The sequence below is a fragment of the Megalopta genalis genome, chromosome 9 (assembly GCF_051020955.1).
Source record: "Megalopta genalis isolate 19385.01 chromosome 9, iyMegGena1_principal, whole genome shotgun sequence".
Taxonomy (NCBI): domain Eukaryota; kingdom Metazoa; phylum Arthropoda; class Insecta; order Hymenoptera; family Halictidae; genus Megalopta; species Megalopta genalis.
In genome coordinates, this window is record NC_135021.1 from 15,644,477 (window position 1) to 15,669,384 (window position 24,908).

The 24,908-nt window shown below is 41.4% G+C and overlaps 1 protein-coding gene across 1 annotated transcript in view; it reads left to right on the plus strand.

The window, feature by feature from the left end:
* rdgA (retinal degeneration A) overlaps positions 1-24,908 on the plus strand; it is a 96,624-nt gene that overhangs the window by 57,708 nt on the left and 14,008 nt on the right. Inside the window, exons 3-10 of the mRNA XM_076524476.1 lie at positions 13,304-13,977; positions 16,725-17,119; positions 18,341-18,723; positions 19,850-20,162; positions 21,428-21,605; positions 22,520-23,008; positions 23,838-24,110; positions 24,655-24,818. Of these exons, the coding sequence (XP_076380591.1) occupies positions 13,304-13,977; positions 16,725-17,119; positions 18,341-18,723; positions 19,850-20,162; positions 21,428-21,605; positions 22,520-23,008; positions 23,838-24,110; positions 24,655-24,818 (2,869 nt within the window). The remainder of the gene's footprint in view (positions 1-13,303; positions 13,978-16,724; positions 17,120-18,340; positions 18,724-19,849; positions 20,163-21,427; positions 21,606-22,519; positions 23,009-23,837; positions 24,111-24,654; positions 24,819-24,908) is intronic.

Sequence of the window (24,908 nt, forward strand, 5' to 3'; positions counted from 1 at the left end):
GAGTGCAATAGATGTATATAAAATCAAAAAATAAAAATAATAAAATAAATATATAAAAATATATTATAAAATATATAATATAAATAAAAAATAATAATAATATATATATAAAAGAAGTACAGTCATAATGCTGCTTCCATTAAAAATTGTCGAATATATTTCTTTATTCAGGCACACGCTATTATCAAAATTGTGAAAAATTTGAATAAATTCTATGTTGTAATTCTTACGGGCAATTTTTATTGATCGCTTTTTGACCTTGGTAAGTTTAAATGTTTATAACACTAAACTTACCAAGGTCAAAAAGCGATCAATAAAAATTGCCCGTAAGAATTACAACATAGAATTTATTCAAATTTTTCACAATTTTGATAATAGCGTGTGCCTGAATAAAGAAGTATATTCGACAATTAGAAGATAATATTGCATTATTTTCAACTCGATACAACGATTAAAGAAAAAAATGTCTCGGTAGTTCCTGTACCTTGTAATTGATGCAGATAATTTTTTATTTCGCATAGAAATCTGCAGTCTAATGATTAGTATACTTTGAACAGTTTTTGATTAATTTTTGCAGAATCAATCAAGAAATAGAAATATCTACTTACAGTATTTAATCAAATAAAGGCAGTTCAAAATGCTGTTAGAAATGACCGTTTTCAATTAACCGATGTTCATAGCGACCGATTTCCAATTCTTAAGTAAAAGAAATTGACAAAACGATCATGAACCAATCTCTTAAGTTTTATCTGACGATAATTGATTCATCATGATATTACTCACGGTTTTCAAATATTCGGCATGACTTTAGATGCTTGTTATATTACGAAGATGCGTTGTGATTCCACCATGTTCCGCAACGATCGTTTACAATAACTATCGCGTAAATCATGGACAAAATGATTTGGCTAGATTTCGATCCAACAGATTTGCACGTTTTTTGCTTTCAAGCCGAAAGCTTTGGCGAAGAGACTTTCAGAATGATTTCGCTATTCTGGACATCATAATACTTCCGAGGGGCTTGCTTCCGATGGAGTCCGTCGAATCACAATGTGCTCTATCAAGAACGCTATTAAGATGATTGATGGAGCGGACGCAGTGTCACGCACTTTCGTCTCGGGACAAGCAAATTTGCAAAGTGATTCTCATTTACCCGCGCCTTCGGCTTTGAACGCGTTCACGAAAGCGGCGCGACACGCGATTAAATTTGAAAGGCTGCCTCGATCCGCGAGCCACGCGCGTGCACGCAATTAAAAGTATTGATTTAGCGATTAGCGGGTTGAATTGACGCGACAGAACACTTCCATCCCCCTCTGTCTTCGGCGAACGTGCAGCCGCGATTTCCTCCGCGCGAAATGGAGCGTTTCGCGACGCGCAGGGGCCACCGGCTTTTTAATCCCCGGAATGCGGCGAGGCTCTTGTTCCGAGCTATTTGCGGAACAAAGGGACAAACTCCCTTCGTCCGCGGCACGGGGTCCCTTTTTCGACCGGGCTCTGATTAAAGTTGGACCAAAACTAGCGAGAAGGGTTCAAAGTTCGTGTTTGGACCGCTTCGGATGTTTGCGGACCGTGCTCTCTCAAGGGACGATGCTTTATGATGCATTTTAGGGTCACGCGGAAATTTCGCCTGTTTACCGACGCTCCGCAGAAAATGTTCGATGAGAGTTTGTTTCTTTTGTGGCGGACCAGAGACATAAAAAAGCCACGTCCTCCAAAAGCGGGGTGTGCAGATGCCTTTTTGGGGTTTCCCGACGCAAGGCGTACACACCGCCATCAAACAATAAAAACGTTGGGACACAGCTTCGGACCTTAGGTTCCGGATCACCCCGGCCGGAAAATCTTCGGGAAAGGCCTTCGCCCTTCCCAAGGACCTTCCCTTACCGATTTCAATACGCTCTCCCCAATAAATACGAGGACCTCTCGACCGAGAGACGTTAGTTAGCTAGTTTTCCTCCGACTCTCGACGTGTTCGTATTTCTGTCTCATCCGTCACTCGTTTACCTTTTGGCGGCGGTTCGAAGGTCGTGGGAAAGGAAAGGAGTGGGGAGACGTTCCGTCCGGGGCCCGCTAGAGGACTCATCGGTAAGGCTATTGTGGCGGTTTGCTTGGTATTAGGTTCCCTTAAACTGGATTCTCTGAGAACTGGGGACGATGGCTTTTCGGTAATAAAGGAAACAGTTAATTTGGCTAACTTGTAACGTGTTTTATTTAACTTTATGCGTACGTCTTTAGACTGTTTGTACGTCTATGCTCTTGGGAGGTTGATATTAGACTGTACGTCTATACTCGGGTAGGATACGGCTTGCCGGGTCCTATTCTGCTGATTCCTAAGTGCTAGGCGTTGTAGAGTAGCGACTACACGATCCCGAAGCGCTAGCCGACCAGTGCTGGAGATGCGGTGTCTCCAAACATGGTAGTAGCTTTGCTACGACAGGTCCTACCAGTCGGCCTTCTAAATACTGGTACCTCGGGTGTCGGCGTGCCCACGAGGTCCCGGCCATCTGGCCCGGGATACCTCGGGCCGGCAGTGGGTACGTCCATCGAGGGGGCAGTGGTAAACGGCTAAAGTTGGCCAGAGGCTCCTTCCCTTCCTCTCCTTACCTCTTCCCTCCTTCCTCGTTCTGTCCCCCCCCCCCCCATAAATTGTTAGGGGCCTCGACGGGTGAGCTGCGGTATTCAACTCGGGAACCGACCTGCTGAGCCGGTAGAGCATAGAAAGGGCTCGGCACCACCAGTTGTCTGCTGACGAGAGTCCGCGTCCTCGTAGTAACTGGTAGCTCCTGCATGGCTTGGCATGTGGGAGCGCGCTTATTGAGCGTATCTCAATTCCGCGCCCATGGGGGCCGTGTGGATAAGCCTTTGGGCAGGTGCCGCACGTTAAATCACTCCAGACTTAATGTACGTCTATACTCTCGGGAGGTTGATATTAGACTGTGTGAGAGTCCAGTGGTTTGCGTAGCAACAGCTAGTTACTAAGTTGTAGGTGGCGCTGTGTGCCGCTTGTACGGGCGTACGCCACACTATCCTAGCGGGCCCTTGCCTTAGACGTAAGATTAGGACGAAGTCTCGGTGTATATATAGGGATCGAGGCGGATCGGCTACTAGCGGGAAGAGGAGCCCTCTGCTGGCGGGTCTGGAGCTTTACCTTTTACACACTGTACCCCATCGTCTTTTTGTTACAAGTTGTATTCAAGTTCTCGTTATATATGTTGGGATTATGGAATGAAAATGAATATGATTCTAATTCTTTTCTTAAAAAGACTTTATTTTATTCCTTTATCGAGAAAAGGTATATGGGCGAAAACGATCGAGCGACCAAACTCTACTGAGAGTCCGGTAAGAAAAAACGCTTCTTTTATACCCTTTTTGGGTTCGTCTTTTAGCACTGAAGGGAAGGTAAGCGAATCGGAGAGCGTGTTTAAGGTTACTATTAATGCAGTTTATTGAATTGCTATCGATGAGCACGGGCGCGACTAGCGTGGTGTCGTAGGACTAGCAACTTAGGACAGACTGAGCTTTTTGAGTTGCGCGTTTGTCGCTTTTATAGTGGAAGAGAAGAAAGGAATAGATGGACTTTCGTAGGAAAGGAGAAAGTTGGGAAAGTCCCGTGCGGGTCGAGGTGTCCAGATGTGAGGAGAATTGTTTTATTAGGGGTGCGTGATTTTTAGGGAATTTTGAGGATTAGGAACGGTACTTGTTTTATTGCTAGCGGCCGCGCTCAGGTAGAGGGATGCGACGCCACAGTCTTATCCACCAATCAGAGACGTTTATTTGTCGCGTTTCACATTGTATACGTGACGCTGGGACCCCCAAACAGTCAGGGCACGATGTGTATCTAATGGTACCGGTGATGATGTATCGCAGTATCTATTATATACAGTTTACATCATCGTCGTTGTACATCACCGTCGAAAATGTAAACCGATATCTTAGTACCTTAGTACTAAGTAAACTATAGATTAATTTTTGTTCGAGGCTAAAATTTCAACAATATAAAAACCAAAAAACTCTCTCGGATTATTTTATATAAACCGTCGCAGTAACCCCTGCGACAAACTTATTTAATTACCTAGTTATTGTCGCATCTGTTTAACCCTTTGCACTCCGCCGTCCCCTCTCGTGGGACATCGTAATTCTAGCATGTCGCTCGGATGTCCCCTCTCGTGGGACATTAAAGTTTATTAGTGATTACGGGGAATTGAGTTATTTCAGCGCAGCTTCTTGAGACATGCGTGTTTCCCTGTACTTCAAAATTAATCTAAAATACTTCAAGAGTTGACATAGTATACAGAACGAAAGCGACACCCACAAATGCAAAAAACGTCACTTTGACAACAGCAAATGTCGTTCAAAGTGGAATGTTTGCAGCTGACATTTTCGCGCAGAATTAAAGAGCCGCCAATTGTTGACGTTCTCATTCGAAGGAAACTCTTAACAAAAATTTACATCGACGTCGCTAAAGTTTTATTCTATTAAACTTTTGTTTCTTATATATAATAAAGTAAGAAACGAAGCTATATACAATCATAATGACATAACCATTATAATATATAATAATTATAATGACATAATCAATAGTTTGAAACACACTTCATCGAGGCGCGATGTCATTTGCTAAAGTTGGCATGATGCGAATAGCACAATCGTCTAAGGAAAAATTCTCCATTCTTCTGTAATTTTCCAAGGGGGCAATCATTTCGAATTCCAGTGGCCATTTTCGATTATCTTAGATCATCTTCGACCATTCTCAGCGTTTTTGATCATCGCAGCGATCGTCTCACTATCTCCTTGGCCCTTTCGACGCGGTAATTGCTTCCTCCCCTCATCTTCTTAGGCTATTTTAGATAAGGCTCGATCACTATTCATCGCTTTAACAAATACGCTCTACGAAACCAATGTTCATCGTGTTCGAACACGATCTCCGAAAATGATGCTCTTCTTTCGCGTCTATCTCCTGACGACACGCGAACTAGACCTCGTCGCTTCTTAAAGGGCCATCTAAAAGGTTCAGACAGTCCTCGAAGGGTAAGATTGACGATCTCAGGGGTACTTCGGGTCTCTCCGGGGACCATCTTGCTCCTCGGACCTCGCTGAAGGGATGGCAGAGGTAGTAAACTTCTCTTTAGCTCCAGCTTTTTTTAAGCTTCCCTACAAAACTCCACATTTGCATAAACTTCCCGGTAAGCAGCCTGCAGATTTTATCCTTTTACTGTGAAAGATGTATCAAGGATAAATCCAGGTGGCTCGCACTGTTTTCAGCGTTTCGCAGAAGCTCAACATTGGCCTCTGCCTGATAGAAATATCAAAGCTTCGATGTGATTTCTTTTTCCTTTAATTGGTCCTGATTCAATAAGATAATTGTTACTGATTTCTCTGTATTAATGGATTTTTCATTTCTCCGCGATTTCATTTGAAACTTGCACTTTTATAAACGCCACCATGAGTGGCTCGCCATGAGTAGAACAGTTGGAATCGTGTCGGCCAGAAAGCCGGCTTTTTCAAACAGATCTGATTAAAGAAAAGTACAACTCGTAGAATTTCCAATATTTTCGCTTACAGAAAATACATGCGGCACTTCGAACACTGATAAAAGTGTGCGCGAAAAACCAATGCAAGATAGTCGTCTGTTTCCTTGCGCGGAGACCCGGAAGCTGCGCCTCTAGATCATTATTCATCAAGTTTCCGGTCGGTTAACACGTTCCGTGCCGAGCTATTTTTACTCGAATCTTCACACTTTGATATTTGACTAAAACTTGATGTATTACGTGCAATTATTAATTCTCGTACACATAACAACGTAACAAAAACTTATCAACGCCCATTCTTGCGGTGGAAATTGATTCTTCGGTTCTAAATTTCTTGTAAACAATTTGTTCAGTTCACTAAGTAAACATGCAAGCGTGTACCATCGATGGTACACGTGGCACGGAACGTGTTAAGGACACGTTAAAAAATTCCTGATTTTACGGAACGAATGACTTATTCGCGGTGCAACGTAACCGCCGATAACTCATGCAAATTGCCCTTAGTTTCATCGATCGCGGGACCGCAGAATAAACATTTCGAGTGTGTATCGCAAATCGAGGGCGGCGTCCTCGTGTCCACAAAGAGCGTGGGCGGAGGTGCCTGAGAATCGTCGAGGCTAATGAAAGAAACGTTTTTCCCCGGCCCAGCTATTTCCTTCCCCGGCGAATCGCGTTCGCTTCGGAGACGTGATCGAGGCACGTTTCGGCCGGCTCGTGCAGGCCAATATAAACCGTGCCGGCCAAGTAATATCGGACGGGAAAAAGCTTTCTTCGAGTGGAACAGAAACGACGACGTGGAAGAGGCCACGACGAGGGTCTGTCGACCAGCCTTGACCCTCTAGATACCTCGGTCTCTCTACTCGACCGCGTTTCCCGTTGAAATCGTCACGATTTTAGAGCGACCTGCGACTTATTGCGAACCGTTTTCGCCGTTACCGAGTTCGTTTCGACCCGCTGATCGCCGTTTATCGCGCTAATGCGTCCTGCCGCTGAAATATCTTCTGAACCAACGATTTCTCGCAATAAGTGCCACAGTATTTTTCTGAAGAGAATAACGAGCTGAATCGACCGGTATAATAAAAAATATATGATTCCATTTAAGAAAATAAAGCTGACCTTCGTATGTCCTCGACCCGTCCACCGAGAAAAATCGTATTAATATCAGATCACGCGCCTTCTGAAACAATCTAAATTTCGTTCGGAACATTTTTTCAGTATCATCGACAGTTTTGAAGATATTTGACCGGATCGACTTAACCCTTAAATGCATGAATTAATGAATTTTATTTAAAAAATAGGGTTATAATTTTTCAAATGAGTGGAAATCGGGAAAAATATTAAATATTAAAATATTAAATTATAAGTCATATCTTATAGGGTTTTTATTGAAAAATATTAATGATTCATTTTTGGTACACAATGCAAAATAGACATAAAAATTCTTTAGTTAGTATGACATATCTATAACAAAATTATAAACCACATGCATACCACACCAAAACAAAACCAACAAACCAATAAAGGAAGCATAGTACTAAATACATGTCGTAATTATTACCATTAGTGCATGTTGTCCCATTTTTGCATCAACACGAAATAAGCCCTCCATACACATGATAGTTACGGAATATAGACAAAAGTACTAGCAAATTAATAAATAAGAGCCTTACCTTTAGAAAATATTGTTTGTTTAACGAATACACCAAAATATTTCTAAATAATCCACTTCCAAAAGTACGTAAATGAACCCGCTATCAAAAATGCGCGCCAATTGGTATAACGTCAGAAAGATACAAATATTGAAGTCAAATGTCATTATTTTAGTTAATTTTTGATAAGTCAATGGACAAAGGAATCACTGCCATTCAGCCAAATGTATCGATATCAAAACTGTTGTCGGGTATCCGCGCAAAAAGTTATTGATTCATTTTTGGGACTCTATGCATTTAAGGGTTAAATGGGTCACCCTCTGTATAAACACTGTGGAAAACCGCTGATCCCTTAAAATTCGTTTGTAAACCGTATCACCGAAAGCGTGACACGGTTCACGCATGTGTCATCGCGAATTCGTAGTGTCATCGCAGCCGCGTCTATTTTCATTTCTTTGTCCTCCCCTGCGCGACCGCGCGCGTCCATGCGCGTTCGTTTAAGAATGTATGTGTGTGCGTGTGTTTCTCCCTGTGCATTGTTTTCACTGTCCCGCGCGCGACGCGCGCTTGAATCGCGTGCGACAGATATGTACCTGTTATCGAGCCGCCTTTTTTTCCGTATTTTCACGGGACAGCGCCCCGTGTGCCGTGTAAAAACAACTTCCGCCTATCCCCGCGGGTTTAGTAAAGGGGTCGGGCTTTCACGACAACGCGCGTCCCGAATTCGATAAATAACTCTCGACCGTCGGCGAACGGTCTGCTGTCCCGGCTTTTTCGCGTTTCCGCGACGAGCGCGAAAACCGATCGCTGATACGCCGGATTGTACGCGAATCGAATCAATTACTGGAGACATCGCGTGTCCACCCCCTTCCGTTTCGCTGCACATCATTTTGTTTTTTGCAGACAGCTATTATTTTCGTATTATTCCCGCGGATTCTCTTCCAGTAAGTCGATCACAGTAATGTAGAGATTAATTTCGTATAGATGCACTTTTGTTCGTAGGTCACTGCGCGATAACCGGACTGCGGATCTTTATGCGAAGTAGAAACGTTTCTGCATCGATTGCAACACAAATGAGCCAAGTAGAATACAGTAGATTCTTCCTAATTGACGCTCGGATTGTACACGAAAATGGACAATTTGGGAAGAGGAGGCACGATTACTCGATGCTTGCACCTGGTTTTTATAATTGTTGGCCATCGGCAACTATAACAATGAGCAACGAGGCTCGCATAATCGCATCTCCTCCATATTGTCCATTTTTGTGTGCAATCCGAGCGTCAATTAGGGAGACATTATTATACTTCGTAGTTTAGTAGAACAAATCACCATTACAGAATTATGTCAGCTTCAAATGGAAAGCAACACCCCGACGCAACCAAATGTCCTGATCCTCTTTCGGACACCTAATCGGTAGCGAGCAGATCAGCATATCCCTTTGCGAGGTCGCGTAAACCGGGATATTAAAAATATCCTCTTCGGAATTCCGCAAATAATCACCCATCACGTTAGTACCCACTTTATCATCGGCATAATTCTCCGGAAGAAATGCGATCTGACAACTGGGTGCCGCTGCGACCGACGCCGCGTTCGCATCTAGGTCCTTCAAGACGCCATCTTGTATCACCGCACCTGCGTTCACAAGATCAAAACAACATTCCATCTGTTATAACAATCGCTTGTGAATAGCTTACCGATGTCTATGCACACGAAATTTCATATACTAATTAGAAGACGCCGGAGCTATCTGTATCTGAAAAAAATATATCTTAGCTTCTCTCAATCTTTTCACTGTTTTCAGTTTCACCATTCATTTCGTGCATTTTCGTCACAAATGCTTAAAATCCGCAGTCTAGTGATAACTTTTACGCGCATACACTTCGCGAGAAAATTATAGCACACTTTAAAATCCAGTGATTTTTACTTATTTGACATTACAACCAGGGTTTAGTTTTTATACAAATCTGCAAAACACCACTGTAAACATACACAAATGAAATATAATTGAATTCCGCCAGTCCACGCAATTTTATTTGGAAAGAAAGAATTTTTATGGAAATATAGTGCGACGAAATGATAGCACATTTAATTAAACATTTTTAAAAATTTTTAAAAATTTTCGTACAACAATAGCTGTGTTCTGTCGGTTTGTATGAGAACCAAACTTTGTTCGTAATGTTAAAGAAATAAAATTCGCGTAACTTTGAAGCATGCTATCTTCTTGTCGCGGAGCGTACATGTTGGCTGTATATAGCAATTTTTTGTGTAACATTTGTACGTATTTAATGGACGAAACTGTGTGTAGTGTATTTTAGCAAATTCTTGTATTTTGAATAATGCAAAATGTCTGTGATTTATGAATACGTTTCGCAAAAATTTTAATGGAATTATCAAGACATAATTGATAATTGTTGCAAATTTTATCAAAGTTGCAATTTTTCAATGATTAGTATAATTGTCATACACAGCTGAAGAACTGAGATAAGACGTCGTCAAATAAAAGAGAATGAGATAACAAGATTCAACAAAGAATTTAACATCGAAACAATGTTTAAGAACCATGTTTTAACGTGTCCCACGAAATGAAGTTCCTAAATATAGTTCCTATAACAACAGTTTTCGAATGCTGCTATACAATCTCAGAAAATTATACAAATTCAGAAGATCGATTCAGAAACGATTTGATCAAAATTGAACACTCAACAGCAAAGAAAGAAATCACAGGAAAGTTGTCGTGCACGAAGCTGCAACTAAACGAAGAATTATGCGGTCAATGTATTAGCAAATCTGGCATAAAAATCGTTTTTCCCGCGAATATTGGTGGAACACTCGACTCTAATTCGGTCTGCATAGATCGCGTACTCCAGGCCGTAAAACGAAACGATGTTTTTCCCCTCTTTTCGAGAAGCGGTTAATCCGATTTCAAGCGGGTCGCGAATTTTTCGTTGGCATAGCAGTTCGTAGAATTTGTCCCGGCCGCTATGTATAATATGCAGATTCGTTTCCGACCGTTTTTCCTGAGACGTGAAGAGGTGTTCCGATGTTTTTCTTTCTTCTTCTTCTTTTTTTTTTAATGAGTTTTTAACGACGCTCGTCAGTTTATAATTCCTCCGTGTATTTTCCATCCGTCGTCCGCCGGACGGTTGTTCGTCGCGAGACGTTTTAATCGTTGCAGAGTAAAATATACGATGCGAAAGCGTAGAAAAGATCATACGATGCTTCGTAATCGGGACCGCGCGTGTACAGACTTTAATCTGTTTCGTCGTCCCGACGAATCGTCCAGAGAAACGCTCGCCGCGATTTCTATTCTACAAACTTCGCTCGTTGGAGTGATTAAAATCGTTCCGCAAAAGTGCTTTCAATTTGTGCGAAACGGGTTGGTTTCTGCTGTTTCAAGGACAATCTCGAATCGCTTGAACACGATCGAACAGAGATGCAGTGGCGTGCATAATTATAGACGCGAAGTAACTTTTACATTTTTACACGTTTACGTGTTCTTGGTTTTCGCTTCAATAACAGTATAAATGTAAAAGCATTCTATATTATAAATACACAAATATTGTTTCTTTTTGGTTTTCGTTTACATATTAGTATAAATATAAAAGTATCCTATATTATAAATACACAAATATTGTTTCTTTTTTGTTTTTGTTTAGATATCAATATAAATGTAAAAGTTTTCTATATTATAAATACACAAATATTGTTTCTTTTTGGTTTTCGTTTACATATCAGTATAAATATAAAAGTATTCTATATTATAAATACACAAATATTGTTTCTTTTTGGTTTTCGTTTACATATCAGTATAAATATAAAAGTATCCTATATTATAAATACACAATATTGTTTCTTTTTTGTTTTCGTTTAGATATCAATATAAATATAAAAGTTTTCTATATTATAAATACACAAATATTGTTTCTTTTTGGTTTTCGTTTACATATCAGTATAAATATAAAAGTATCCTATATTATAAATACACAAATATTGTTTCTTTTTGGTTTTCGTTTACATATCGGTATAAATGTAAAAGTATTCTACATTATAAATACACAAATATCGTTTCTTTTTTGTTTTCGTTTACATATCGGTAAAAATGTGAAAGTCGCTTAAGATTTATAATTATTCACAGCGCTGTATTTAGCATTACAAAACAGAGATAGAATGACGAACGAGGGTTACTAAAATGCGCGAAATCATTCCTAATCACGATAGCCAGATCTTCTTTAACCTGAACCATCGCTTGCGAAAAGAGGAGAAATCGCGATCCAATAAATTTCGTCCAATATACTATTCGCGAAATAGCCAGATCTTTCTGCGAGAATGGGATCTCCAGTTCCGAGGGATCGCGAGATCCTGAGATTTTCAAGGATCAATTTCTCCTTCCTCGAAGAGATTTCGCAGACCGTAGAACGACGGGCGATAAATTTCGCAATAAAACGCGTCGGGCGAGTGAAGAGTGCTTTACAATTCCCCGCGTCTCTGCAGCAGGACATGCACAGAGAGCATTCCGAATACCGAATTTCCGACCGCGTAACTTCCTCGGCTACACGATTATTCAATTTCACCGTGTTCCAGCATCCAATTTTATCGCCGTCAGCCGCCGCGCGGCCCCCTTGAATTATGAATCGCCGCGATGAATTTAGAGCGAGAAACGCCGGCGAAGTGCGCACGCGATACAAACGCCGGGTCTAAAGTTAACCGATCGCCGGGAAACACTTGTATCATTCACAGAGAGTCCGTTGCTCGGCCGAATTGTTTATTTAGCGAAACCGAGACAGTTCTGTGCCGGGGCGCATGCAGAACGACGGTGCGCCGCGGGCGAACTACGGCGAGAATAGAGGGGAAAAAATACACTTTGTATCGCCATTAGAAACGAATCAGGCATTATGCATTCCGTTTAATGGATTAATGGACGCGTAATTGGAAACACTAATCCTTAGTAAAAGGTACATTAATCCGTGGGGAAGCGGGACGTGCGTTTTAGACCGGGGTTGCCGGGAATTCGTAGGCGAATTCGATGTTACATAGTTCCACTGGTTAGTATGCAATTTCCTGCTTTTAACGTTGTTACTGCGGTGGCGCGTTGCGTTTGATACGTTTTCGGGTAATTCCGATCGTGGGAAACTGTAAGAAGGTGACTTGACTGTCGTAAACACGGAAACGCGAAATGGAGAACGGTGGTTTCAATGAGATGGCCGACGATTTATGCTCCGTCCTCGAAAGTGCCGCAGAAATTGAACCGACAAACGTAATTCCGTTTTACAAAGTAAACTAATTAGTAATGTGTCTTTCTCGTTCGTGTATTTAGATCGAATGATCTATTGGGTGGACCGAGGGTTTTACGCATTCGCTGTGAAAATATCGATGCGCTACTTGCAGCTTAATAAAACAGTGCTTTTACACGCGTAGAATCTCTAACGCGATTTTTTGCATGTCGGGTACATAGCATCAAATTTATTTGATGAGCGTCACCGTTTGAAACTGTAACACACAGCGTGATACATAGATCGCGGATTTTATGTATTTATGGCAAAATTGAGTAATTGCAAATTCAAATAGAGTAGACAGGTTTTCGAGAATTTAGAAGTGCCAGCATGATTTCTTTTCATTTCTTAACCCTTTGCACTCGGGTGGTGACTCTGAGGCACCACTAAAATTGTTAGTTCACGTTCCAAGATAATTTCATTATTAACAAAGTTTAAATTTAAAAAATCGTTGAAAGTGTAACTGTTATCACAAATCGTCGCAAGACTCAATTTCGTATGCATAAAATGCGCTTCGTCGTGTAAAATCGAAATACCATAAGTCAGAAAAATTATTCTACATTTACGGTTAAAATGGCTCCAAGTGCAAAGGGTTAAAATGATCGCGAAAAGGAAGACCTTGCTATTAAGTTTCCGTTTCTCGCAGATTGATGCCGAACATTCTTACTTCGCATAACAATCCGCGGTCTAGTTATCCAGCAGACGTTTTAGTACATCGCCGGATCGGAGAAGCGTGAAAGAAGGGAAAGAAAACGGTTGTCGTCTCATCGTCTCGCATCGCGCAAAAATCATCCTACCTGTTACAAGTCATGCCACTAATCACCGATCGTACTAACGAACCGTCAATTTTTCTGTGCAGAAACACGGGCCCCGGATGAAGTGCGCAGCCTGCCGCGTGGTGGCCCACGCGCTCTGCGCGATGAACTTGAACTTCCCGTGCAAGTCCAGCTTCCGAGACGTGGGTGTCCGGCAGTATCGCGAGCAAACGAACACGCAGCACCACTGGGTCCACCGTCGGTCCCAGAAAGGCAAGTGCTCGAACTGCGGCAAGTCGTTCCAGTCGAAACTGAGCTTCTCCTCGAAGGAGATCGTCGCGGTGAGCTGCAGCTGGTGCAAGATCGCGTACCACAACAAGGAGGCCTGCTTCAGCGTGCAGAAAGTTGGGGAGAATTGCGAGCTCGGTGGGCACGCGTCGATCATCGTGCCTCCGTCCTGGATCGTGAAACTGCCGAGGAAAGGCAGCTTCAAGAGCAGCTTGAGAAAATCGCCGAGGAAGAAGAAGTCGGGCGAAAGTCGACGAAAGTCGAAGGAGAAAGACAAGGACAAGGAGCAGGACAAGGACAAGGATAAGGACAAGGACCAGGGCAGGCTCTGGGTGGTTAAACCGATCCCGTCGGCTATCGTCAAGCCGGTGTTGGTCTTCATCAACCCGAAGTCCGGGGGCAATCAGGGTGCCAAGCTGCTGCAGAAGTTCCAGTGGATTCTCAACCCCAGACAGGTCTTTGATCTGACGCAGGGTGGGCCCAGGATGGGGTGAGTTTGCGTCTGCGATGGGTGACATCGCGCTGATGGCTGGCACAGGGATGCTATGCTGTCTGCCAAGGGGGACAGGGAACGAGGAATTTCGTGCTTCATTGTGAAACTGGATTTTCGCATCGGTGGCTTCGCGAGAATTTTTGTTTGAAAGCGCAGGGGTAGTGGATTATTGTGGAGTGACCAATTACTGTGCCTTTGGTTTGTTTTCGGGCATAGTTAACTTTATATTTATCGTCTAAAACGTAGTAAAATTTTAATTAAAAAAGCAAGCCATATAAAATGAAGATAAAAAATTTAATATGTTTGTTCGATAAATAGAAAGCTAATTATGCCCGAAAATAAGCCAGAGACGCGGTAATTGATCTCCCCACAGTAACCGGCTCTACAATCTAATAATGAGGATTGATTGCTAGGCTGTAAATCTTTCTGCAAAATGGAAGCAATGAATGCGATAATACTCATTTTTGTGTCGTAAATAAAACAATTGGTAAAATCAACGGTCTAACAATAATAAGTAAACAACTTTCGAGATATTCTCGCGAATGTTCATGAATAGATCTGTGGATCTTCATGGAGAATGAAAAGAACATCTGCATTCAGTTGCATTCGAACTGCATTCGAACACAGTATTCTTAAATTTGCTTGATCATTTAGCTATTCGATAATTCATCAATCTTTACCACAAAGTAAAGATTAATCTGGTTTATTTCTTTGTGTAACAATGGAACCGAAGTTTCAAGAGATTAGAATTACCGTTTCAATTCAAGTCCTAGCATATTTAATCGAGAAAATTCCACACGCATCAATAAGGAAAACGACCCCGCTTGGAGAAAAGTTGATTATTGATATTGATTGCATTCAGTTGCATTCGAACTGCATTCGAACACAGTATTCTTAAATTTGCTTGATCTTTTAGCTGTTCGATAATTCATCAATCTTTACCACAAAGTAAAGATTAATCTGGTCTATTTCTTTGTGTAACAATGGAACTGAAGTTTCAAGAGATTAGAATTACCGTTTCAATTCAAGTCCTAGCATATTTAATCGAGAAAATTCCACACGCATCAATGAGGAAAACGACCCCGCCTGGAGAAAAGTTGATTATTGATATTGATTGCATTCAGTTGCATTCGAACTGCATTCGAACACAGTATTCTTAAATTTGCTTGATCTTTTAGCTATTCGATAATTCATTAATCTCTACCATAAAGTCTGGTCTATTTCTTTGTGTAACAATGAAACTCAAGTTTCAAGAGATTAGAATTACCGTTTGAATTCAAGTCCTAGCATATTTAATCGAGAAAATTCCACACGCATCGATAAGGAAAACGACCCCGCTTGGAGAAAAGTTGATTATCTAAATACTTGTCGAACACAATCGTCTCCACGGCGTTAATGGAACGATGAATGATGTATCAAGGAATTTCGAGCGGCACTTTTAAATTTAGCGGTTCGAAGTTTCAACGGGGAATTAGGTTAATTGAATGGAAATTGAGTTGAAAATGAATTGGCTGAATGGATTAGGTGAATGGTGGGGGCCGGGATATTGGAAAATATGATAAATGAACAAGAGGTTTAATTAAAGTTCCACCGGAGGCTGGCTCGCAGCCAGGAAGTAGGTGAATAAAGGTGAACAGTTGTCGCTATGGGCATTATCGGAACTTTCTCGAGAAGTTCATTCGGAAGTTCGGCCGTTTCGGTCGGCTGCATTTATGGCCACGTAGGACAAACGTTCATGAATGTTATAACAGCCGATTAAACGTTCATTAGCGTCGCTAGTTTCGAAATAAACCACGTTCGACTTTTCATCCTGGAAAGAGGGGACAGAACTTTCAATTTTCTGTAGACTTTGCTACACGAATGAGAACTTTCGAAGAGAACACAAATATTGTGATAGCTATGTTGTCGTTGCGCGGCTAGCACTGGTTACGCTGTAATTACTATGCAAACATCAGTCTTTAATTATTCCTGCTTGTTATACGCTTTAAAGGCAACCGAGAACTTCAGAAATACAAACATTACAATTCACGGTAACCTGACATTTGGCAATTCCAGGAAGAACTACTATACTTAGAGGATTTCATGCATTCATGACAGGAATGAGTTACTCGTGTGCAAGACGTTTAAAAAATCTTAAAATACTATTGCATTATATTTAATTCATTAGAACGGTCAAGAAAAGATCCTTCTGCTTCAGTGTTACAACATAAAAATTATACAGAGTGTCCCAAAATTATGGTATTTCCGGAAATTAGAGATTACTGACGTCGTTCGAAGCAACTTTTTCCTTTACAAAAATTTGCTCCGAGGCATCGTTAACGAATTATTAACGAAAAAACACTGACCAATGAGAGGCGAGCTCGGATGGCGCGAGGCAGCACAGCCAACCAGCGCACGAAGCCCAGTTCCGCTCGTTGGCTCGGCCGCCTAGCGCCAGGCGAGCTCGTCTCTCATTGGTCACTGTTTTTCGTTAATAACTCGTAAACGATGCCTCGGAGAAAATTTTTATAAAGGAAAAAGTTACATCAAATCACCTCAGGAAACTCCTCATCTCCCGCAAATACCATAATTTTGGGACACCCTGTATATCGTTAAATTCCTACAGACCCTCAAACTGCAGTATAAAATTCGCAGTCTAATAGTAATCGACAAAAAAGTCCCTAAAATACAGTTAACAATATCATCGGGTACTCCAGTCCGGATACTTGTGGACACAGATAACATTCGTTTGAAATGATTTGCAGGCTCGAGCTGTTCAAGAAAGTTCCTAATCTCCGAGTGCTGGCATGCGGGGGTGACGGTACCGTCGGCTGGGTGCTATCAGTCCTGGACCAAATCGGTTGTTCTCCACCGCCGGCGGTCGGAACTCTTCCTCTCGGTACCGGAAACGATCTGGCAAGGGCTCTCGGTTGGGGCGGCGGTTACACGGACGAACCGATCGGTAAAATTCTGATGAACATCAGCGAGAGCGAGGCGATACTGCTGGACAGATGGGAGCTGATCGTCGAGAGGAATCAGGACGCCCAGGGCGACGACGACAACGGCAAGGGCAAAGAGAGTCTGCCTCTGAACGTCGTCAATAATTACTTCTCCCTTGGTGTGGATGCTCACATCGCCCTCGAATTTCACGAGGCACGAGGTTGGTGTCGGTGTCGGTGTCTCGGCCACCACCACGCCGCAGACCCAACATACCCTATTCCCTTGACAGTCACCGGTGTCTCACGGTCCCGCGAACTCCTTTAAATTAATCTGTAAATAATGCAAAGACAAGCCGTGACTGCGGTCGAAGGGAAACTCGGTTTTACTGCGACGAGGTCATGCTCCGTAGAACTTTCCTGTCGAATTATTTATGACCGGGAAATTGTTTCCCCGGGACTAATCGCCGCGAAATTGATGCGTTCTCATGCGATTTTGGTCGACTTGTCTAGCTACCGATGCCTCGAGGCTCCTCTGCAACAGTTTTGTTTTATCATGCTTTCACAGTTGAGCAGCAACGATTTATTCGAACGATGGTCGAAAGATAAAGACGAATGTATCGAATTTTACTCGAATTTTACTCGACATTATCGAATAAAGATTTGTCTAGATAACAAAATTTATTCGTACACAAGGTTTTGTTCGAAGAAGAATTCATTCGCACTTGTTTCTTCCATATTCCTTTCTTCAAATGTTGCATCGATAAGCTTGTTACTTTCGTGTAGTTCGATCATTGATACATAACTAAGTAATCTTTCTACGAGTGCAGAGGAAGGCATCGTCGATTTTATAATTCTAAAAGTACTTGAAATTGAATTCGTATAAATATATTCTTATAAAATTACGTTAAGAAAAGTTCAACAATTAATCGCATTATTGGTTGATTAATTTTACAATCAGTATTACGAACAACTTGTTCGAATAAATGGATAGAATAATTTATAACGAATAGTTATAATAAAATGTTCGACTGAAGCGAATCCATTCGGATAATTATCTCAGATAAATAACCCATTAATTTTCACTACAGTTTATATTAACGCTAGTCCTAAACCCGATTAATGTACATTAGATTATGGCAATTACAAGATCACGATTTCTATTATTATACATATATGTTTCAACCAAGAAGTTTATCGAAATATTTCTCACAGGAATATTCTTCTAATACCAATAACTGTTAAAGAAAAATTCAGAGACCATTCCAATTTGACTTGTTTCGACAGTTCTAGCGTTGAACCCATTAATCTTCACAGTAGTTCACTTTGATCTCAACGACACGTGCCAGCATGAAAATAAATAGATAAATTGCAATTTCAACAGAGAGATGTGTGCAAAGAGTAAAACGTTCTGAAACTAGAAATGGGAATTCGACTGATTACAGAGGCGCATCCGGAGAAGTTCAACTCGCGGATACGGAACAAGATGTATTACGGTCAAATGGGCGGCAAGGATCTCGTGTTACGGAAATGGAAGGACCTCTCGGAGTACGTGACGCTGGACTGCGACGGACAGGATCTGACACCGAAATTGAAGGAGCACCGTGTGCATGCCATTGTGTTCCTGAACATCGCCTCTTATGGTGGCGGGACGCATCCCTGGGGTGCTGCCAGTGGAACCAAGGAGCCATCCACCGAGGATGGCATGTTCGAGGTGGTCGGCTTGACGACCTATCAGTTGCCGCTACTTCAGGCAGGAGGACACGGCACCTGCATAGCGCAATGCAGCCAGGCCAAGCTTGTTACAACCAAAACCATTCCAATGCAGGTCGGTACCTCCTGCTTCGGAATTCTTATTCTTCTTCGAGAATTCTTATTCTTCTCAGGGATTCCTATTATTCTTCGAAGTTCCTGTTTATCTTCAAGGTTCCTGTTTGTCTTCAAGATTCTTACCTGTTTTCAAGGTTCCTATTCATCTTCAAGGTTCCTGTTTGTCTCCAGAATTCTTATTGTTTTTCAGGATTCCTGTTCTTCTTCAAGTTTCTTATCTTTCTTCGAGATTCCTATTCTTTTTCAAAATTCCTATCCTATATTCCTTCTATATTTTATACTCTATATTCATGATTCCTATACTCTTTATACAGTGCGTCTGCCATTTGATACGTAATCAGAGTTATAACTTTCTAAATGCAGATCTTGAAAAGACAAGATGTCGTATGCTTTGACAATAATGGTGATGCAGTTGTAGTTTGCATAGTAGCATGCTGGGAACTCTTCTAAATAAGGTGACATAGCTTAACATTTAATTATTAATATGAAAAGATACGTAAACAATAATGAAAATGATATAGACGCCTAATGTTACAATTTTTGTTGTCAAAGATATACATATAAGTTTTTATTTCTTCTCAACTTCCAGAATTTATTTTGCTTCATCCGCATACGCTATAATAACGATTCTGTAGACACTTCCAATTGCAATGCTATATCTGTTCACAGCATTATAAATATATAAATATGCTAAATTTATAGAAGAACCTCGACTATAAGAATCAATCAAGAGAACCTGATCGCTTGGATGGTAGAGTAGTTGCTTAGGCCCAGTGCTAATTTGAATCCGCATTGATTTTCACAGTGGAACCTCGGTTATGGGAACTGGTTCAGAGAATATGAACTTTCAGATAATAGAGAAACTGCTTAATCACGGTGGTAAATTTAATCCCGATTGATTTTCATAAGAAATGGGGCGTTGCTTGCGAATCGATCGTGAGTAATCGAGGTTCTACTAAAACTTTTACTTGAAAATTAAGGATCTAATACCAAGAAAGGTGGCCAGATTTGTCTCTAATTATCGTCTACCTGTTATCGAAGTGGGAAGAAGGTGGAATTTATTAGGTAGTACCATCTGTCGCGACGAATCCATTAAGAATGAAAGACGACGACCATCGTTGCAGGTCGACGGCGAAGCCTGCCGGCTGCTGCCATCCACCATCACCATGAAGCTGTTGAACAAAGCGACGATGCTGGCGAAACGGCGAAACACTGGCAGGCCGCAGCAGGACGCCAAGCTCGAGAGATTAAAGTTGCCGGTGATGAAGATCAAGATGTCGGACTACGAGCGGTACCATCACGACAAGGACATGCTGAAGAACTCCGCAGCGACGTGGATCGTGGATCCGCTGGATCTAGACGCCACCACGGACCTCGAGTCCTTGAGAAAGATCCTGGCGAAGGATCATAACATGGACACTTGTTGCTTCCTCGACTGTGAGTACAGAACACTTTTATTTCGAACTGTCGCGTTACACCGCGGACTTTATGAATTCATGACGCGCGCTGGCCGGCTTTAAAAAGCTAAGCGAACGTTCCTGCGGAACACCGGTGCCGCGAAATGGCGTCAGGAATGCCCTTGGATCAAATGAAGCACCTACTTCGGTCGCGGGACTTCTTACAAGGAAGAATCGTTTAGCAGCGCTTGGGGTGTTTCTTCCAGTATAAATTCTGAAAAAATCTGACATCTTGAGTACGTTACGTTACATGTTGAAGAACTTTTTCCTCGGAAAATTCTTCTGAAATCTTTTCCGAAGTCAGTTCTTGAAGTCATTAAAACAGAGATGTTCTTTAAAGAAATTCTTCCAGTTCTTTGAAGACACTGTTTCTCAAAACAGTACATATTAGTCTTTCGAATACAATTATATAATACAGTCAAATATAATAAAAAAGACTAATATATAACTGTCATTGTCTTGAGAAATAGCGCCTTAAAGAACTGGAAGAATTTCTTTAAGAGAAAAAAAAGACATCTCCGTTTTATTTGCTTCAAGAACTGGCTAGAGAAACAGTTCCAGAGGAGTTTTTCTGCGAGATGCAAAATTGAAAAAAATTCTCTGGGATCGAAAGAAGCCATTTGTAGATTTGTCTTTAGTTTATAGCCTATATATTTATATATTTAGTTTATAGCCTATGTATATTTGCAGTTTACAGTTTATACGAAAAAGTTTACACATATTTTACTACGAATCTGTAAGAGAATGAGAACAATGAATTGATTCGTCCACTCGTCAAAAAGAAAAACTATTTAACCCCTTGACTATTTATCTCGAAATTATCAAAATAATGATCAAAATACATTTTTTGCACTATTTACTATTTACTAACATTGTTTATTAAATTATCAAGAGGCTAACAAATTACAACTTCTTCTCAACTTCTAGTCTTCACATATTCTCAAAGAATGATGTAGATGCAAATACATAAATGTTGATGAACGCGAAGGACATACTGTCTCATCATAAACCATTGTCACAGATACTAGAACAGATGGTTGGCACGGGGCTGTCAATTATTTAGCGAAACAAAAACACGGGAAATGCGGCTGGCACCGAACAATTTATCACCGCGTTTGCTGCACACGTTATGAATTCATAAAATCCAGAATACAGAATGCGGAAAATCGGATTGCCCGCGGTATTAGCAGCCCAAGGACGGAGCGGCAGGCCGTTATAAAAATGCTGCCGTAAATCTGTTCACAGCTTGCACCGCGGAGCGATTCTTCAGGGTCGACCGAGCTCAAGAGCAGCTGCATTACGTCACCGATGTCGCTGTGGAGGCGGTGTACGTCCTCGAGGAGAACGCAACCAATCAATCAACCGGCGAACAACCCGAACAGGGCAAGGTCTCCGCGGGCCAAGAACCCGAAACCTCGCCCAGGTACTCGATCCGTTGCACCGTATTTTCTCTATTTTTTTTGTCATTCACGCGTAGCTTCATCGTGACCGTCCTCAGTATATGCTGATCCAGTAACGAAGTGTATATTTTTCGTGCTCGTACCTGTAACGGTGTACCGATACTTGCGACCTGAATCACACAGAGTGGTTTGATTGCACTAATTCTTGAAAGTACAGTTTTGAACGATAATTCTCTCGATTGGGTACAATTTCTTTTAAGATTGTAGAATGGAGTTGAATCTAGTTTTTTGGCATTAATACCCTGACTGCAATGATTATTTGATATCGTTGTGGTATTGTTTGTTACATTTTGGTTCTACTCCACTGCTCTGTGAAAGCAAAATAAATTAAATTGTATGCCTTGGCTTATTGCCTGTCAATTTTTAGTTGTATTGATAAGTATATTCGATAAACTCTACTCAAACTTAATAGAACTCTTTATTTTCTCTTTGGAAACCTGTCTAAAATCTATTACAAATTATTTATTCACTGACAGATCACGAAAGCATGCCACCGGTCCATTAAGTATCGATACACCACTTGCCCGTTGAGCTTAACAACGCAACGTTGTTTGAAAATAATATTGTAACCTGGATGAACTAGTCTTCCAAATACAAAGTAGTGTATAAACTGTGTCGCACCGACGTATAAATTTGAGATAATAATTTGTGTTCGCGTTAATAGAAGTATTGCTTGAAATATGTCTTTGATTAACAAGTAATATGTGGGTTTACAATACTAATTTACCCAGCACAAGCTTAGAGGATACGACTAACGATATAACTGCCTAGCACAGTGCCTCAGTTCCTCCACTTCACACATTCGTCTGTGTCTCCATGATAATGTAATGGTAATGGAATCGTATCATTAGATTAATAGAAAGAACGTGTAATATAGCGAAGAACAACCAAAGAGAATCGCAGCCATGACAGAAGAGCCAACAAATGATAATGCAACGGTGGCCGAGGAAGAGCCGGAACAAGCTCAGCCGCAGGAACAGCCAAAGCCGCAGGAGCAGCCAAAGCAACCTCAACCACAGGAAGAGCCGAAACAACCTCAGCCACGGGAAGAACCGAAACAACCTCAGCCGCAGGAACAGTCGAAGGAGCCGCAGCCGCAGGAACAGTCGAAGCAACCGCAGCTGCAGCAACAGCAGACTTTGGAGGCGGAGAACGAACAACCACCTAAGATGTCGGATGAAACGAAGATGCAGCCCGATGACCAACGCTCCTCTAAAGAATTTGAAGGATCGATGAGCGAGCCGATGAACGACAGGAAAGAGGAGAAAGTAGCCGGGGACTCCATGAAGCAAAGCAGTTCCTCGAAATCGATCTCGGCGACTGCTGCTGCACAGTCGCAACACCAGGCACCGCTCACTTTCATTAGGTACCTTTTCCCGGATCTATCCTTGATTTATATTAGCTAGCAGAAATACGTTTTCAAGTTGCACAAGCTTATCTTAACACTAAATCTACCATACCGGTCAAAATCGCCTGCTTCACATTGTTTATTTTTAAATTGTTTATTTTAAACAATTCTTAACAAACGATTGAATCAGTTCCATTATTCATGATTACTTTATAATAGAAATGACAAAAGGTTTGAATAATTGCAGTCTCGTTATACTTTTAAAGCAATACGCGTTTAGAACTCGGTAGGTTTAGTGTTAATGAAACTTACACCTTCATCCGTAAATGCAGGGCTCAGCAGACAATTAGTGTGTATCCAATTTTAATAAGAAATTGAAACCTTTAGAAGATTGAGCAATGTCTGATTTGTATTTTCTTACACCGATGTTTTTGTAGGATTGATTTTAAAAGACCTTTTTACCTCCGTCTTCACGCTCAGCAATTTACACTGATCGGCTGCCGAACTGTCCAAGCATCCGGATACTTAGGTGTTTGTAAATTTTGCATAAGTATGTATAAAGTTCAGTTGAACAATTAAGCAAATACGCAGTTCACTGCATTCTCTGCTTCAGCAGAGAATAAACAGTGATTTATGCATAAGTTTATTTAGACTGAAATGTAAAGTAGTAAGTTTGGAGAGTACGTTGAATAAATAAGCATCAACAGTTTGTTAAATTAGATGCGAGAGTATGTTAAATAAAATTCGAGGGTTCGAGCTAACATTTTGGCAAGATGGAGGCAAGCAGAAGGAGTGTCGCGGTTCATGTATGGAATGGATATTGTAAATGACAATTTTTGTGTTCCAGTCCACGTGATAGGCTTTTCGGTCTAGGTTCCGAGGTTCACAGCTTCAGCACGGGATTGCTTGAGAAGACCAGCGACAGTATACTGAAAGCCGCGAAGATCGGTGATTTTGCCGCCTTGAAGGAACACCACGAGAAAGGGTACTCTCTCCTATCCATTGACGCCTCTGGACAGACTGCTCTTCATTTAGCTTCGAGGCATGGCCACAAGGATATCATCAGATATCTGATCGCTTGCGCTCCAGCGAGCATCCTCAACATGATTGACAACGACAAGTAAGTCCAACAGAATCTGAAGGGTTCTCGATAAACAATAAGCCTCGTCTCTATAAACAATAAGACTCGTCTCTATAAATGACATGCTTATTCTCTAGCCAATTTTTATCATAAATCTTCTTAGTCTAAAAACACTTTAAGATCATAATATTCTATAAAGTGATATCAGGTTTACACGATATTATTCAAAAAATCACTGGTAACTTCAAAAAGTCTTTGAAAGTGCAAAAAGATCGTTTGCGAAGAGCAACAGTTTGCCTTTCAGTATTTTCTCTTGCTTTTATTAACAAGTGTTATTGAAGACGATGATTCCCGCTTTTTCACTCACTAACTTTATTTTCCAATGTAAAAATTCTTTTCCCTTTCAAAGTTGAGATTAATAAGTCCATTAATGCCACGAAACGTGGACAAAGTTTATCGCAAGCCTCTGTTTGCAAGTTTCCCCGCGAGGAAGCTTGAATGTGGGTCGAAGGGCAGCCTATTTCCGGTACGTAAACAGGAATCGAATAAAAAGAGACTCCCTTTTTGTATTTTCTAATTCCAGAGGTCAGACCGCTCTGCACAAAGCGGCTCAATATAAGCGCCGTTCCATTTGCTGCATGTTGGTGGCGGGCGGCGCTACTTTAACCGTCAAGGATCGACAAGGCAACACGCCCCGTGATCTTGCTCTGCAAGCAGAGGACCGTGACCTCGCAGCGTATTTATTCAGTGAGTGGTTTTTCTACTCTTTCCTTTTTATTCCACCAGCGCCGACGATATTAAAGAAAAAATGCCATTCGCTCGCTGTTGCGAACACAG